The following is a 17,787-nucleotide window of genomic DNA, read 5'->3' on the forward strand; positions in this document are numbered from 1 at the left end:
CAACTGGAGGGCCACAGTTCGACACCACTGCACTACACTATGCTGACTCTTAACTTTCTGTATTTTGTGTGTTTCAGGGGTTCATTCATTCACTGCAGTACTTATTCACTGGCCAGCCTTAAAATCCAAAACATCCCTAGCATCCAGTAATAGATCTACGTTCTATAGTTTTTTCTAGTTGACTCTGCTTCTATTATGTGCCATCAAGTCACCGCATGTCAATACAATTTTATGAATTGTGACTTTTACAAGTTGTACCATTAACAGCTTTGCTCAGAGTGTGCAAACTAAGCACCACGGATTCCAGTAGCCTGTTACAATCCACCTATCCATGCCACGATACAAACAAGAATGTATAACCCTGTGCATTCTTAAAGTCTGCTTCAGATTTTTGTTGCATATAATATTCTCCATCCTAAGGAAGCTCTTCCAGATCAGGACTTTTCTAATTCTTATTGCATGGATATGCCTCCACTGATTTTATTTTATTTATTTATTATGTTTATGGCCCGCCCATCTAGCCATACCAACTACTCTGGGCGGGCAACAACATATCATATAACAAATACAGTTTAAAATCATAACATTACTAAAAAACACAATGACCCAAATGTCCTTTGGGCTTAACACATCCCCAATTGAATACTTAGTTGCACATCAATTGAATGTAAAACAGCATGCAACTAATAAGTCAATCAAAGATTCATTAATTAGCAGCATGAGTTACACCATTGCACTTACAATGTTGTGAATATTCAGACTATTTAAATTGCCAGTAATATTATTTTGTCTGCATGTTTTGTTGATACCCTCACTATTGACAATGACATCATTTTTCTTATAATTTAAACTGAAAGGCAATCATGAGAGTACACATGATTATTGTACCCCTCTCCATTTATTAGCACACTGTCAGAACGTGTTTGCTTAAGAGGTGGGAGGAGATCCTGGTCTCCAGCACATTTGTAAGGCTAAGTTTTGTAGGGCTAAGTTTTGATGGCAGCTACTTGGCACAAACCTCAAGTTTGTGGACAAATATAGGAATGGCCCATGAGAGGTCACATCACCTTCAGATACAGAACGGTCTTGAGTTTGCCCTAGCAGTAGGAGTGTAGCTGCTATCTCTGACCCACTGACGTGCTGGGAGGGGAATATGGGGAGTACAGCTCTCTGTCATTTTCCAGAGAAAAAGTGGTATCAAAGAAATTCTTTATTGTGGCAAAGGAATGAAGTGATTAAAAGGCTTTCATGTTTGCTTGTGACAGATAAACATACACAACATATGTCTTACATTATTATAGGAAGTTGGAGGATGACGGAGCAAATGATCAAGCAGAGAGCTAAGTACTTTGAAATTAATTTATGAAATGTCTGTTTCACACTGTTTGAATGCCTATGCTTCTTTACTTCTTAAAAGTTAAAGGCTCATTTTCAGCAAACTGAAGATCTTTTAATAAAGCTCAACATTTTATACAAGTTCTAGCTCTACAATCAAAAGTAAGTATATGTGAAATCAACAGAGCTCTCTTCCAGATACAGTAACTGTGTATAGGTACTGCACTCAGGCTGAACAATCAGGATCTGAATAGATTAAGTGTTATAATGTAGTGTTCCTTTGTGCTGTGCATGTATGCCTGCACACAGATGAGGTGCTTCATAATTCAATATTCCACTGTTGTTTTGACCTCGTTTTCAACCAGAAACATGTGTAACACTGTGTACAACACTGAGCTCAAGGCCAGAGGTGTGGCTTTTCTCTCCACTGACAACAGTCCTGCCAGAAAGTTTCAGCTGAGAAAGAAGGACTGGCTTAATGTCAGCCACACATTCTCACTCAGCCTGACCTACCTTACAAGGTTGTAGTGAAGATAACATGGGTAGGAGAGTCCTGTATGTATACCACCTCTGCTTACCTACTGGAAGAAAATCAGGCATGAATGAAACTAGATGCACTTTTCAATAGCCACATTAGTTGGTGCAAGTATTATCAGACAAAAAACAAAAACAAGACAAAAAATTATATCACCTTAAAGATTCTGGTATTTTAATGTGAACTTTCATAGATCAGATCCACTTCGTAGGCTCAGATATTAGAGCAGGACTATGTAACTACACCATGTTTATGCATGGGCCTTGTTCCTTTACTGATAAACCACTATCACTAATGAACTGTTTATTTACAAACTGTTTACTAACAAAGAATACATTGAATCACTGTCACTTTGTACATCTCTCTATCCTCATCTGGCCATCGGCCCTGCTTTAAACATGCCAGTCCTATAGTCCAGCTCAGGGGGGATAAAAAATCAGTAATTTTTTAAGAACCTAATTGATTAAAATCACGATGAAAATTAAAAAAAAATTATTTTTATTTTTTTGGTTACGCAAGTCGTCCAAAGAAACAGATTTTAAAAAAGATCTATGTAAGTCCAATGCACCGACCTCTAATGTACGGGGGAAGCGGGCTTGGTCCACCAAAACTCGTATGAAGTTAAATTTTAAAAAAGAAAGTTTATTCCTCCACCACCACCCCCGCAACGTGCGTTTGTTTTGATCTGATGCAACCGTCCGTGGCTGCCATAGGAACCGGTAGACAAAGCCACGTTCTCGCTTCGCCCCCGCCTATTTAAGCCGCCGCCGCCTCCTCCTCGCCGCCTCCTCCGCGCTTTCGTAGGGAACGAACGGGCGCACCCGCCGAGGACCGAACCTGGCCGGGGCCGGCCGCCTCCTCGCCGCTGCCGGGGCACGTGCTTCCGGGATGGGCGGGGCGAGGGCGAGGGGCGGTCCCGCTTCTTCTTTCCGGGCAGATGCTGGAGGAGGCAGCGAAGGCGGCGGCGCTGCTGGCGCTGCGTCCGGGGGAAAGATGAACTACATGCCGGGCACGGCCAGCCTCATCCAGGATATCGACAGTGAGTAGTAGAGGGCGAGGGCGAGGGCGGCGTCCGCCTTGCCTCCCTCCCTCCCTCCCTTGCGGGGCCGCCGAGCGCTCCCCGAGGCTCTCCCCTCCGCCCCGCCTCCTCGAGCAGCTTTTGTGCTTCCCCGCCACCGCGGCCGGAGGAGGAGCGCCCCCCGTGGGGGGGGGGGAAGCAGAAGAGCTTGGGAGCCCCAGCCCCGGAAACGCCCCGGCTGCCCCTCTCCGGTGACTCCGACCCTTCCCGGCGTTGGGGGTCCAGAAAAGTCACTTTGTTTAGAGGCTTAGAGTTTGGTGTCCCAAAAACGCGCATTGCGCTGTAGCCTATCAGACAAAATAAATAAAAAAAAAAGGACAGAAACATGTGGCGCCTTAAAGACTAACTATTCTATTTTAATGTAAGGGAAGCTTGCATTAAGATGCAATAGTCTTTAAGGTGCCACAAGTTTTTCTCTTTGTTTTTTATTTCTTTGCATCTTACCTGATCAGCTTGCACACACTAACATGGCTACCTCTTCCAAACCTGAACTATAGCAGTTAATCTTTAAGGCGTGACAGCGTTTTTTGTCTCTCTTTTGCTTTTGTTTTGGCCTGAAGGGGGTACCGGGAGTTGTAACCCCAAAACTTAACTTCTTCCATCTCTGTTTCAGAGAAACCCAAACAGCCTAATAAGATCATGAGTGTGATTAGTGATTAAATGTGGATTCCTTGCTGAAAAATCAGTATCATGGGGAAAAAAGTCTTAGAACCCAGAGCCAAAGATGAGAGACAATTTATATTTGGACTACAAGTCCCAGAGAACCACTCCTGAGCATGGCTTGTAGCCATGCCCCTGTTGGGATTATTCATGGATTTGTACTCCAAGGTAACTACAGTACTGCCATAAATCAAAATGTATTTGAAAGCAGACTTATTATTAATGGTGTTTGCTTGAGTGTTCATTGAGTGTTTCATAGGAGACTGAAAACTATCCTGAGTGGGAATTGGAGAGCCACATGTTTCCCACCCCTCCTTGAGAGGCTACTCATGCTGCTGGTCCTCTGTACACGAACAAATACTTCATGGTGGTGCACCAGGTGATAAACGTGGCTCTTCTGCATAGAGTGAGATTTGGTAGCCCAAGGGCACTGGTGTAGGGAACTTTATGGCCAATCTTTACACCGTTAACACTAACCAGCAGAATAATAAGTAAGGTAAACGTAAAAGTTCCCCTTGACATTTTTAGTCCAGTCGTGTCCGACTCTAGGGGGTGGTGCTCATCCCGCTTTTCAAACCATAAAGCCAGTGCCTGTCCGAAGACAGTTTTCCGTTGTCACGTGGCCAGCGTGACTAGGGAACGCCATTTTTTACCTTCCCACCGAGATGGTACCTATTTATCTACTTGTATTTACATGCTTTCGAACTGCTAGGTTGGCGAGGAGCTGGGACAAAGCAACGGGAGCTCACTCCGTTGCGTGGATTCGATCTTAAGACTGCTGGTCTTCTGACCCTGCAGCACAGAGGCTTCTGTGGTTTAGCCCACAGTGCCACCACGTCCCATAGAATATTAAGTAGCGTGGTTCTTTAAACTGGGTATACCAAGAAGTGAACTTGGAAAGTTCATTTGAGATACGTGCTTTGTCATGGGATCAGAGTAGCTCCCCTCAAATTCTTCACCAAAAAACAAGGGAGTGTTGGCCTTTCCAAGGCCAACGGACTAGTTAGCTGTGACTAATAAAGATGGATGCCAATTGTGGGAGACCTATAAATTCCTCAGTCCTGCTCTAGTGGTGAAAAGCTGGTGGTACAGCAGGAGGACAGTGCCTTATGGGTCAACACTAGTGGCCTTTGTGTATCTAGCATTAACCCCTTGGGAACTTGTGGCTTTAACTCTTTCCTGCTTACTTTGGTAACATGCAGAGCTTGGAAACATTGCTTTGTGAGACTGCAGTATGAGCTGCAGGTTTGTGGGAGCTGTCCCCACAAAAAAAACTTTTCCAAGCTTGAGGTCATACTTAGATGCTTAACAGAAGGACGTGCAGCAGTGCTAATACTTCCCTGGTGCCTGTAAACTGTCATGGTCACTTAGTGTGATTTTAGCTTCTGTTGCTTTAGTAAATTTCAATATGGTCAACCCTCAGCAGTTTTGTAAATAGGGCACTGAAATGGATGCTCCACTTGAAGTACAAACAGTTAAGCTGTTATGCAGATCTGTCCATAGTCGCTGGGCCAAGGGGCAAATTGCATCAGTTGCCTGGAGACCCATCTGGAGTTTTCCTGATCAGAATGACTCCCCAACTAAAGCCCCAGGAACACAGGGAGAAGATTGCCACTAAATTTGAGAAAACTCTCTTCTGGGGGGGGAAATGACAACAACGCTTTTTCCTGCTTTGTCGAACCTGTGAGATGTTCTACCACTAATATAGCTTCCATCTGTTTTCCTCCTCTAGAGAAACACCTGGTGCTCCTTCGAGATGGCAGGACACTGATTGGATATTTACGCAGCATCGATCAGTTTGGTATGCTGCCACAAACCTTCCTTGCTTTTTTGCTTTTACCCTCTTTCACAGGTTCCCCATACATGAACAAATATCACTGGTAGTATATGTAGTTTTTCTCCCTCACTAATATGTGGAAAGCTGCCTTTTAACATCAGGTGTATATGGGTCTTATGCATGCCTAATAGAGTACCACCCCCATATCCGCGGGGGATCAGTTTCAAGCTCTCTGGCAGATGCCAAAAAGAGTGGATACAGTGGTGCCCCGCATAGCGATGATAATCTGTTCCGGATAAATTGTCGCTATCCGGAATCGTCGCTATACGGGGCAAAAAAAACCCATAGTAACGCATTGAAACCCTTTCAATGGGTCCCTATGGGGGATAAACTCACTGCTATGCGGAAATCCTCCATACAGCTGCCATTTTCGCCGCCTCTGTAAGCGAGGAAACCGCGCAAAAATGCTGTGGATGGCCATTTTGGAACAGCCGGTCAGCTGTTTTCCAAACATCGCAATGCGAAGATCAGTAAGCAAAACGCTTACCGATCATCGCAATGCGATGTTTAGCCATTCTAAACATCGCAATATGATTGCTTTTGCGATCGCAAAATCTGCATTGCTATGCAGATTTGTCGTTAAATGGCGTGCTCGCTATGCGGGGCACCACTGTAATAGCAAATCTTATACATAACGTGGCCTCTAGTGTCCTCTAGTTGTCAATTTTGGTAATTAAATCATGGAAGCACATATTTTTGGGGTGGGGGATATTAATATTTTCAGACTGTAAATAAATGAAAACACGGATGCTGACCCAGGGGTCCGACTGTATTCCCAAGTACCTTGTCAGGTAAGTCAGGATGAGTTAGTTATGGGTTGTATTTGAATGGGGCCAAGAATCCAAGTAAGGAAAAATAGAATTGGGCATTAGTGGGTGGGAGGCAGAAGAAGTGCTTGGTCTTCTTAAGATAATTTTGGTCTTCTCAAGATAATTGCCAGAGGTGGGGAAAGTGTGCTTATGTAGATGTTGCTAGATGGCAGCTGCCATTTAGAAAGGAGCCTTTCAAACGGTCAGGGGGCTGGAGCAACCTCTTTAGGAAGAAAAGGTCCGATGCTTCAGCCTGTTGTGGTGCTGTAGTATGAGGTCGTGGTTTTGAGAGTGGACGGAGCCCCTGCAGATATGAGTGGAGATGCTTACTTAGCTGAGAAGTTCTCTGTGTGGTCTTGGGCCAGTCATACTAACCTACCTCATAGGACTGTTGCGAAGATGAGGTGGAGAGGGTGGAAGCCATGTACACTGCTTGAAGCTCAATGGAAGAAAGCCAGGAATTATAAATAAATACATAAATATTGGAGGGAAAGTTGGATAGTAGAGTCATGGTAGAAATGTGCAGAGTCATAACATGGTATAGAGAAAATGGGTGGAAGCAAGTTTTCCTCCTCCTTCCTTATGCTAGCCTTGACGCAGGGAATATCCCTGAAGCTCGATAACGAGAGATTCTGGCAACGTAGCGCATAATTGAGCAAGAGTTTGTGGCCAGGTGATGCAGTAATGAATGCTAGCTTGGAAAACTTTAAAAGGATCTGGTGACTTCATGGATGGTGGTGGGGAGAGATGCCAGTTATGGTAGATGAATGTGAGTGAAGCCCCCCATGTCCATGAGGGATACGTTCCACAATCTACCACAGATACCCAAAACTGCAGATAGTAGCAAACCTTATGTACAGCATGCAAAGGGATGGGACAAACTCCACAAGGCCCACCCCCTTATATGTTGTCTATCGTAGTCGTTTAGTCGTGTCCGACTCTTCGTGGTGTGGTAAACCGCGGATAACTGAAATCGCAGGTACCAATTCCATGGATGTTGGGGGAGGAGAAAACACCGGTACTGCGGTGTGCCTCATAAAGCCATAAACAATACTGGGCTTCCTGGACCAACATTTGGACGTATTAGAAGGCGCCTTCCTTCCTTCCTTCCTAGGGTATAAAATTATGTCACCATGTGGCAGAAAGGAGGTGTGCTTTTTCCCCCCACAGTACTAGAACCTGGGATCATCCACTGAAGTAAAATGGTGTGAAGCTCAGAGTAGAGAAAAGGAAGCCTTTCTTCATCTAGTACCTGATAGTTATACTGTGGCGTGATGGCTGCAAGAAAGCATGAGACCAGCAAGGTTTGGCCTATGAATGGCTACTCCTCAGGATGGCAGCATCCCCATCATTGAGTTCAGGGACAGGGCTGAGGAAGGCATGGCCAATGGACTGCACTTTCCACCAGCCTTGGCCCACGTCATTAACAGAGATGGGTGATGGGAGATGCAGTCCAGTAGCTTTGCAGAGGTCATGCAGTGCCTTCCCTTGGATTTCTCCTGTGCCACTAGAGGGAGCTGTTTGTGCTTCTGGAGACCAAGAACATTTTTAGTGTTCATCACCCCATCCGGGGAACCTTCCTCTGCTTAGAACGTTCTCAAGGTCATCCTGGAAGTGAGCTTCTGTAAAAATGTTGTGCCATGCTTCAAAATGCCCTTCTAAAAGAGGGATGCAGTGCTCTCATGTAGCTGCCATTGGTTTGAAGGGACTTCTAAGAAAAACTTAGGTCACAGATCTGTAAATGCCATTCCAGAGTCTCCTCTCTTGATGCTTAAAAGGTGTAAACAAGACCTTTGGCATATAGGAGTTAATGTATTGTAGACATTCTAATGCCTTCAGATGTGGAATGCTATTTTTAATACCTTTTTATTCATCTTATTTTTCACATCTCAAGTTTAAATAAAAGCGTAGAGAGTTAATTCAGAAAGGTTTGGAAAACTGCTGAGCTTAGTGTTCGTTTCATGCATGGTTACTACCGTAGTCATATTATAAAATAAAAATAAAATCATTGTGGATACATGTTGACGTGAGAACTTCATGCAAGACGGGCAATCCTTTAAAAAGTTGTATGCTAAGACCTGCTGTCTTATTAGCTGTTGCTAGTGAAAGCAGATTAAACCAGCATCACTTCATAGAGGCCCCTCCCTAAATGGAATTATTTTGCATTATTAAAACCTTGAAAATATTTGCTGTTTATTTCTAGGTAACTTTCTTCAATTTCCACGGTAGCGGGGGGATCATTACACGCCATCCCCTCTACCAAGGCTCTGAATTTGCCTTTGGAGAAGAATCACTGCTTCTGCACAATTTAGAAGCAGCAATCCTTCTGTACAGGCTGAAAATTTATTGTCATCAGGGGCCTGTGAAGAAGGCCTTGGGACTCATAATTCCCACCCTGGACTGAAGGCTACATGATTTCCATGCTTAGCTATAAACACACCCAAAGCGGCTTCTGTGCCATGTTATCCAAGCCCCACATCCTGTCTTGTTGCACTCTGCATATAAACCAGGATTGTAAACTGGGATTTGTTCTTAAAATATGAGTTCTGGCATGTTTGGTAAGACGTCTAGAGGTTCCTGTGTTTGGATGGCACATGAAAAAAACTCCAGGTTCGTTTAGCTGTTAGTTTACCATTCCTATTTTACTGTTCCATGAGAACATGGCCATAATGTGTATTATATTTTGCTCCTGATTTCCTTTATTCTCTTTCTTTGCCATGTGAAAGACCAGGCATATTGCATGGCACAATAAGTGGTGGTTTGTATTTCCTGTGATTTGTTGCTTAAACCATAAATTATATAGAAGATGACTAAACAAACTGTAGGTTGTCTTCCTCATTTGGAGCCTCTTAGTCTTCTGTCCCTTTTGTGAGCTTCTGCTTCAGGGAAGACAGCTAGGAAACAAGTCATTTGGATTCTAGTTTGTAACCGTAGTTTGTTAGGAGAGGTGGTTGGAGCTTCACAATAAAACAGAATTTCAACAGACCACACCAGGGCTTATTATGACAGATGACTGTAGTCGCTCTAAAGCTAATAAAGTAGTGAGACTTGGGTTGAACATTAAAATATTAGTAAAAATCAAGATTATGAGAGAGAACCAAAATAGAAATTACGTTCAAACATCTGGAACATTGTAGATTTAACAAGGAAGCTCAATTTTAATCCAAAGTAGAAAGGGGTCGGAAAATTCTAGTTAATTTCCAGGAATAACACAAGCTCAGAAGGAAAGCTCTTCATTTATTTTATTTTATTTTATTTTATTTTTGCATTCTTATAAGATCACTTTGTGTTTTATCGGAGGTTATAGCAGTGTTCTGCATTGGTAGCATATTTCCTTTCTTTAAAAGCCGTCTTTATTTTAGATTCTCCTATATTCCAGCTTTAGCAGAGTCTTTGCTATGTCTCAGTTGTTCTTTTAGCTTCTTTGTATCCTTACAACTGGTGTATGGATGAAGGGAAAGGAGGCTATGGCCATGAGATGCTTACACCAATGAGGTGGCTGCTCCATCTAGGTCAGTGTCGCATACACTGATGTTGGACGAGTGTGGCTTTCCAGATGTTGGACTGCAGTTTCTATTATTCCTCATCCTTTGCTGGTGCCAATGGGGGTTGCCATCTAAGAAGGCACTCACTTTGTTCTACAACATGCATTATCTGGTAGATGAGGCCCCACTAACGGACTGCAATGTGGCTGCCAGTGTATGGGGTTGCCAGTGTAATATTGCCACCTCATGAAACAGTACAGAAGGGACTCTCCAGTTGCATTTTTTGGGCTACCTGCAGGTCTCAGCCCTCAAAAGCTTGGAGCCTCTTAGTTGTATTATTTGGTGGCAGCTGTTTGGGGTTTAAAGGGCAAATGTTTTCTCTGGGACTCCTTGGAGAAGGCAGGGATTAAGCCTTCGGCCAATGTTGGAGGCTGCTGGGGGATGGACCGATCGTTTGGCCAGAGGGCTTTCCAAATCAGGGTCAGAACATCTTGCCTCTGAGGGCCACACCACAGGATGCCCACCTCATGATAACCTATGGGTTGATGATGATGTCAAATGCCACCATTGCTTCTATGACAGTTGTCTGAGCTACTGACGACCAAAACAATGGCAGATATTTTCTGCTTGTAGGATGTGTGTTGACCAAAGTGTGTCTGACTTGCTTTCTGTTAACGAGCATTTTTAACGCTTCTTCCAAGGCCTTACAGAGATACTAATAATGATGCAGCCTTAGAAACTGGATTTCCAGTGTGCTGACCAAACACAGCATGTAGTGGATGCTTCCAACCAATCTTCCAGAAAACTGACTGGAAACCTGAGTTTATAAATTCAGCCTGCCATTAGGGGTTCCCCTCTTTGTATGTTGAACTAGAGCTCCCAGAATCATCAGCCTACTGTGGAAGGGTCCAGCTAAAGGAAGACACGTCTAAACGATACATTAAATTTCATGTAAGGTTGGCTTCATGTGTCCCTGTGGCCAGGAATTGGCAATCTCCATTCGTATTTGCGTGATCTTCCACTTCAGTTTGCAGCATCAAGAGCTTCTGGCTTTCTTCAAGATAAGCTGACTTATAATTCACATCTCGCTTGCCAAATAGTTCATGCTTATTACATACACAACACATAAAATCATTGCTCAGTAATTTTTAAAAGCCCCATAAATAGAAATTGATAGTGTGAAGCTGCATTTTCTGACTGGCTAAAAGCTCTTGAAAGCTGTTTTAAGAGGTCCTTGTGTCCCTTTTCTCTGTTTAAAAATATGTAGCCAGTTGCAATTGCATAGCCCTCCATTTCCAAGAAAAATATATCTAGGCCGCCGTCTAAAGAAGGAAAATACAGCTGGAGTTGGCTCCACTCCTGTGGCATCTATTGAACGTTGCATGGTTCCTGTCTGTAGAACCGAATGTTTGATACTTTTCTGTTCCCGATCATACAGTCCTGCTTGGTTGTGTTTTTTCACAGGGAGGGGGGTTGCATAGCTTTATAGGATGTGGAACCCCATACCAAAGGAGGTTAGGCTTAGCCCTTCCTTGTTCCCTGCCAGCAAGCAACCACCTTTCTATTCACATTACCTTGTGCAGGTAAAATAAATACCTGTTGAAGGGTCTTTTTTGGTGTGTGTCCCATTCTTTCTTTGATGTTCTGTTTTAAAATTAAGTTTCACATCTTACATTTGTTTTTACCATTAGCTGGGTTGAGTGCCATTCTTTTTTAGAAAGGTGTAAGGTAAAGTAAAGCTTCCCCTTGACATTTAGTCCAGTCGTGTCCAACTCTAGTGCTCATCCCAGTTTCCAAGCCATAGAGCCAGTGTTTGTCCAAAGACAATTTCCGTGGTCACATGGCCAGCGCGACTAGACATGGAACGCTGTGATCTTCCCACCATGGTGGTACCTATTTATCTACTCGCATTTTTGCATGCTTTCGAACTGCTAGGTTGGCGAACAGCTGGGACAAAGCGACGGGAGCTCATTCTGTTGCGTGGATTCGATCTTACGATGGCTGGTCTTCTGACCTTTCTGCACAGAGGCTTCTGCGGTTTAACGTGCAGTGCCACCGCGTCCCTCTTAGAAAGGTGGGGGGGTATAAATAGTGGGCTATTCATTTGATTAGACCTATATGTGTCACTAGTCCATTTTTCCTGGTCTGGTAATAAACGGGCCTCCTGCATTTCCACTGAAGAAGAGAAGTTTCCACGTGTGGCCAGCATGGAACCACACAACAGCAGCCTCTTTGCAGGCTAGTAAGCTGTTTTCTACTAGCAGGGGAGCAATGGCGCTCCCTTAGTCTGGTCACTCGTTACAGGCATTTCTCTCTCTCTCTCTCTCTCTCTCTCAAACAGATTGCAAGCTTTTATGGAGAACAGAGTCACTTCTTCAGGCTTCGCACAAGCCCTCCATGAATAGTGCAGAAAAACCGTACCCAAGGTTCACAGGGTTTCTGTGAGGCTGAAAGGATTGAAATCCCTTTGCATCACTTTTAGTTTCTTGAGGGAAAGGTGCATTTTGATGAAAAGTGCTTCTCTGTTAGCCTCATAGAGCATGGTTCAAGCAGAAGCATAAAGCATACTGGAGCTTTGTGGCTTAATGTTCATTTTCTAGCTGACGCCCATTTAAATCCTGTTTTCCTCCTTTTTTCCCCTCTCTTCCTTGTTCCTGAACTCTGCAGCCAATCTGGTTCTGCACCAGACAGTGGAGCGCATTCATGTAGGCAGAAAATACGGTGACATCCCACGTGGCATCTTCGTGGTGAGAGGCGAGAACGTGGTCCTCCTAGGGGAAATTGTGAGTAAGCCAATTTCTGGTTTCTGTAGACTTGCTTTAGGTTTATCAGGTGGTGGTTTGTACTACTGTGTTTTATTCTAATGGGGGAAAAGCTGATCCCCACCAAAGGTAAGTCTCAAATGTGTGCCCCTTCTCATCATTTCTTCTAACACTAAAATTAGGGGATTCCATGCTGAACATTTTGCAAGTACGATGGGGTCACCTACACAGTGTGCAATGATGTGGATTCCATAACATTTTGAAGTGGAAACCTTTTTTTTTTTTTTTTGAAGAATTTCCCAACACCCTAAAAAGAGAACAATCGGATTTGCACATGATCCCAACAGCCCATGAATGTGTGAGATGAAGGGAAAGGGGGGGGGAGGTGCATTTAATGTGGTTTTACAGTTATAGTCAAACAACTCAAAACGTGATGTAGTTATTTTTATGAGAACATTGTGTTTAAATACAGTGGTGCCTTGACTTATGATGGGTCTTGCAGGGTTTGTTTGTTTTTTGGTTGTTGTTTCCCCCCCCCCCCATTTCTGCTGGGTCTTGCACTCTGTGTTTGCTTTTTGGTTGGTTGTTTGGTTGGTTGGTTGTTTGCATTTCCGATGGGTCTTACACTCTGTTTGCTTTGTAGGGTTTTTTTAATTTGCATTTCTGGTGGGTCTTGCACTCCCTGTTTGCTTTTTGGTTGTTGTTGTTTTTTTGTTGTTGTTGTTGTTGTTGTTGTTGTTTTGCATTTTTGATGGGTCTTGCAGGGTTTGTTTGCTTCTTGGTGATTTTATCTTTCATTTCTGATGGGTCTTTCAGTGTTTGTTTGCTTTTTGGGTTTCTTTTTCCTTTCGGCCAGAACAGATCAATCATGTTTCTGATGCGTCTTGCAGTGTTTGTTTGCTTTTCAGGGTGTTTTTTTTTTCCTTTGGGCCAGAACGGATTAATCGTGTTTCTGACGGGTCTTGCAGTGTTTGCTTTTTTAAATTATTTTTATTTTTTGTGATTTTTTCCCTTTGGCTGGAACGAATTAATTGCATTACGGTGCATTCCTATGGGAAATGGTGCTTCGACTTACGACCAATGCGAGTTACGACTGGAGTTCCAGAACCAATTAAGTTCGTAAGTTGAGGCACCACTGTATGTACATACATTTCTTTTACATAGATTTATTTATTTTTTAAATTTAAAGAGTACCACTGAACTATCCAGTCTGTTTGGACAATTTAAAGACTAATCCACTGAAAATAGGTGACACATCAATTTTGATAATCTGATCAATTGTGCATTACATGTTGTCGTCATCGTTGTCATCTGCTTCCAAAAGAATTTAATTCTCCATTTTGAACATTGGCACACTTCTAGTTTCTCACCGTCTCTATAGAATTTCAATTTCACTTTAATTTCAATTTCGGAGGGATGGCAATCTTATTCAGAACTAGTTGAGCCCACATTGCTGGTAGCACATTTTTGGGACTGTGATTATTTCCCCAGCAATGGAAAAAAAGTTCTGGAATTTTTTTTATTTTGGAAAATTTTCTACAGAATTTTCTGTAGTCAGACATGCTGTGTTTAAGGCAGAAGAAATGTTTTTAAATCCCTTTGTATCTTAAGAACCTGTGAGCTTTAAAGAATGTTGAAGGGTCATGTGTCAGGGAAAACATTGTAACCAGACTTTTCTTTTCTGTGTAATGAAAGGATTCCAGCATATAAACAAAAGTTGTGGTTAGGATACATTCACAAGGTCTAGTCTATCAACAAACATTTGAATAAGGGCAATGGTTTTTTAGCACACTACTGTACTTGTATTAATAGATTGGCTATCACAAAGGTATCATGTCTAGCCAATTCTAATGAACCTTCAATAGTCACTAGCATGAACATCTGCTTTACTAGTAAACTCAGTCTTAGTGTATCATGAAATATGAATACTGCAGTTTAAGGAGCCAAGATAGGACCCAGTGTGTTGTAGTGGACAGAGTAACAGACTAATACTCAGGACATCTGGATTCAAATCCCTGTTTGGCCATCAAAACTCAAGTGCGGGGAGGAACTGCTAAAGCCACTCCTTGAATATCTCACTTACCTTGAGAGATTTATTAGAGTCACTGTAAGTTCGTACTGACTAAGTGGCGCAGAACATGTCGTTTAAGGACCGCCTGATGTAAATCCATGAATTTTGAGTCTCTTTTGTGGATCTGAACAAGCACTAAAATAAAGGGATCCTATTTAATGAACACTATACTCGATGAAACAAAGAAAACAAATTGACAAGGAAGGGCTGGTACCCAAAACCAAACTACAAGACAAGAAAGAACAAAACAAAACAAAAAGACGGAACCGCACTAGTCACATGTAGCTCCCAGTGGAGACCACTCAACGTCATCGGACCCCATTTCTCAACAATAATACTTCTCCTTCCCATGTACTTAGTGACCAGACTTTTTTCACTTAAGGGCAGTTTCCCAGTCTTAAATGGGTGCAAAACATGAGCACAGAGACAAGAGTAAGATCCTGCTGCACACTGCATGTTCATGCCTGGCAGCAGCATTATGGGTCCCAGAAATATCTCCTATAATAACACCAGGAGTCTTGTTTACCTGCTCATCTGGGATCTGTGCTGTCCTCTGCCAATAGTGCATTTTACGTTGGTAGACAGAACAATCTGTACACAAGAAAAAACAGTGGGCACCATCTGACATTATGACCTCAAAGCAACTTTTTTAGAAAAAAAGGAATTTCAAAGGGGCATTTGAATGGGAAACATTTGAACTGGGAGTCATATACTTCAGTATTACAAGTGGAGCCTTAAAAGAGACTGGACCATCCCGGTACTGTACACTGTCCAGAAGGTAATTTTCACAACATTTTTGTATATAATCAGAAAGTTATTTTCATTTTTCACAAAAAAAACCTCTTCTCTCTCAGCACACACAGCTCTTTCTGGAGAACAGAACACGTTGCTTCAGCGTTTCAAAGACAAACGCCCTGCCGTTTATCAGCCTACAGATGCTTAGCATTAGCTAATTACGCCCAATGATTACTAGACACACTGTAGCCAAAAATCTGTTATGAAGCTCCATTCATGCAAGGGCGATCAAGAAAGCAGTTTTCACATTTTGCCAGTCCTCTGTTCCATACACGATTGCACAACCAGTTGTGCAATCCAAGCATGCCAATAAGTTCCTGTGCACAATTTGTGCATTTTTTTCCGGTTTACTCTGCATGAGACCAAAAGATTCTGGATTATATTTACATACCTGTGACTTAAATGTAGTACCCCTGGTCTTGATTTTAATCTTCAAAAACTCTCCTCACTAGTCTTTAAAAGGTGGCACAAGATCTTTTTTCTTATCCTCCTCATATCAAATCTGCAGAGCTGGACGGGACCCTATGGATCCTTCAGTCCAGTCCCTGTCCAGGAGGCACTGGGGGGGGGGAATCAAATGCCCAACCTCTGGCTACGCGGCTAGAGACCTACATAAACCACTGAGCTGGCCAGTAGTTATACATGGAAAAAAGGCTATTGTATGGGGGGAAAATGCTATATGGTTCCAGGATGTTTATATTAATTTGGTTGCCATTGCTAATAATTTTACCTTTAAATCCACTCTCACCTCACTCTCTGCATCCCATCTACCCTTCCGAACACACACACGCATGGTTATGAGTGCGCTCCATGAATCTGAGGAAGTATATCCCTGAAAGTTATGCTATAATAAATTGGTTAGTGTTACAGGTAATGTAGAGTTCTGTTTTCTTGCTGCTGTATCTTAACAATGGCTTACCGTATTTTTCGCACCATAAGATGCACTTTTTCCCCACAAAACAGGGGGGTGGAAAGTCTGTGCGTCTTACAGAGCGAAGAAAACAGATTATATTTTCCTGTTTTCTTCTCCTAAAAAAATTGGTGCGTCTTATGGAAAGGTGCGTCTTATGGAGCGAAAAATACGGTATGTCCTTTTGAATATGCCAGGGGTTCCCGGGCTTTTTCAACTCGTGGTTCCCTTGACTTACTGGCCACGGCTCCCCATGGGGCGGCGGGGGGGGGAGCCCAATCTGAGTAGGACCTCCGCGGATGCCACAGTGCCCCGACTGGGTTTGGCAGCACACTGGGGCACACAGTTGGGGAACCACTGGACTGTGCCATAATGCCAGGGCTCACCTGCCTTCATAGCATTTCTTCCACCTCGTACAGCAGTGAGCAAAGGGAGAGCCCTCTGGATCTTGAGCTGCCGCTCCCAGCGTTCCTCACCATGGGCTCTAATGGCTAAAGGTGACGAGGGTTGGAGTCCAGCCACCTTGGGAAGGCTGGTCTAAGCAGAGCCTTTCTTTTCTCAGACTGAGGCCTTCTTTTACTGTTCTAGGACCTGGAGAAGGAAAGCGACACCCCTTTGCAGCAAGTCTCGATCGAGGAGATCCTGGAAGTACAGCGGGTGGAGCAGCAAGCCAAGCAGGAGTCGGAGAAGCTCAAAGTGCAAGCGCTGAAGGAGCGGGGCCTCTCCATCCCCCGCGCGGATACTCTGGATGAATACTAGACTCCTAGCCTGGACAACAACGGCAGCTGCCTGAGAGCAGCAGCGTTCACACTGGAGGAGTGCTTTTATTTTTTATTATTTTTATTTTTATTTAGAGCCTTGTGTGAATGAAAGCCTTCTTAATTTTGTTTTCTTCCCTCCTGAGTGCAGAATATAATCATGATGTATTGCTTTCACGAAATCACTGTTTTCAAGGACCCACGAGAAAGCCGGCATGCTCTTGTAAGCCAGAGTGACGGAGCTGCTTTTAAGAGGGGCCGTCTTGGGATGAGAATCCTCCGCTTGAGTTTCTGTAGTTTCATGACTTTGGACGGAGAGGAGATGGAAGACTAACTCTGTCTCCAGCATGTGAATAAAAGTTGACTCCGAACACCATCATGACTGAGGCTGGAACCCTCTCTGAGAACTGGGGCAGCCTCTTCGGTTACCAACTTTTTATCAGACTAGGGTAGTGGGGAGAAAGGGGAGGCGAGGCATCTTTCACTCAAGATTTGGGCTGGTAAAGACATTAACACGGGATGTAAAACTGATACATTTTGAAGTTCAGGTGCCCATCACAACCATCCCCATAGCCCCCAAATGCAGGTAGCTGTGTTGATGCTTATCCAGACCCATTGTAACGGGTGTTTTGTGAGGCATACGGCTTTGAATTACATATTCAAGACCCGAGCATGCTATATTACTCTGCTTTGTATTGAAGTATAGCTGAGCAAATTGATCCCACCCACTCCCAAACTCAAGGTACTTGGAG

The 17,787-nt window shown here is 43.5% G+C and overlaps 1 protein-coding gene across 2 annotated transcripts; it reads left to right on the forward strand.

The window, feature by feature from the left end:
* The first annotated feature begins 2,661 nt into the window (after nt 1-2,661).
* On the forward strand, nt 2,662-17,411 carry LSM1 (LSM1 homolog, mRNA degradation associated). Of its 2 annotated transcripts, XM_072978989.2 has the most exons (4): nt 2,669-2,909; nt 5,341-5,409; nt 12,407-12,522; nt 16,866-17,411. In XM_072978989.2, the coding sequence occupies exons 1-4, from the start codon at nt 2,759-2,761 to the stop codon at nt 17,034-17,036; spliced, it is 507 nt and encodes a 168-aa protein (XP_072835090.2). In that variant the 5' UTR covers nt 2,669-2,758; the 3' UTR covers nt 17,037-17,411. The 2 variants fall into 2 exon arrangements, with proteins under 2 accessions (XP_072835091.2, XP_072835090.2); XM_072978990.2 differs by lacking the exon at nt 5,341-5,409 and having other exon boundaries at nt 2,662-2,909.
* Nucleotides 17,412-17,787: the final 376 nt, after the last annotated feature.

Source organism: Pogona vitticeps, chromosome 8, assembly GCF_051106095.1.
Source record: "Pogona vitticeps strain Pit_001003342236 chromosome 8, PviZW2.1, whole genome shotgun sequence".
Lineage (NCBI taxonomy): Eukaryota > Metazoa > Chordata > Lepidosauria > Squamata > Agamidae > Pogona > Pogona vitticeps.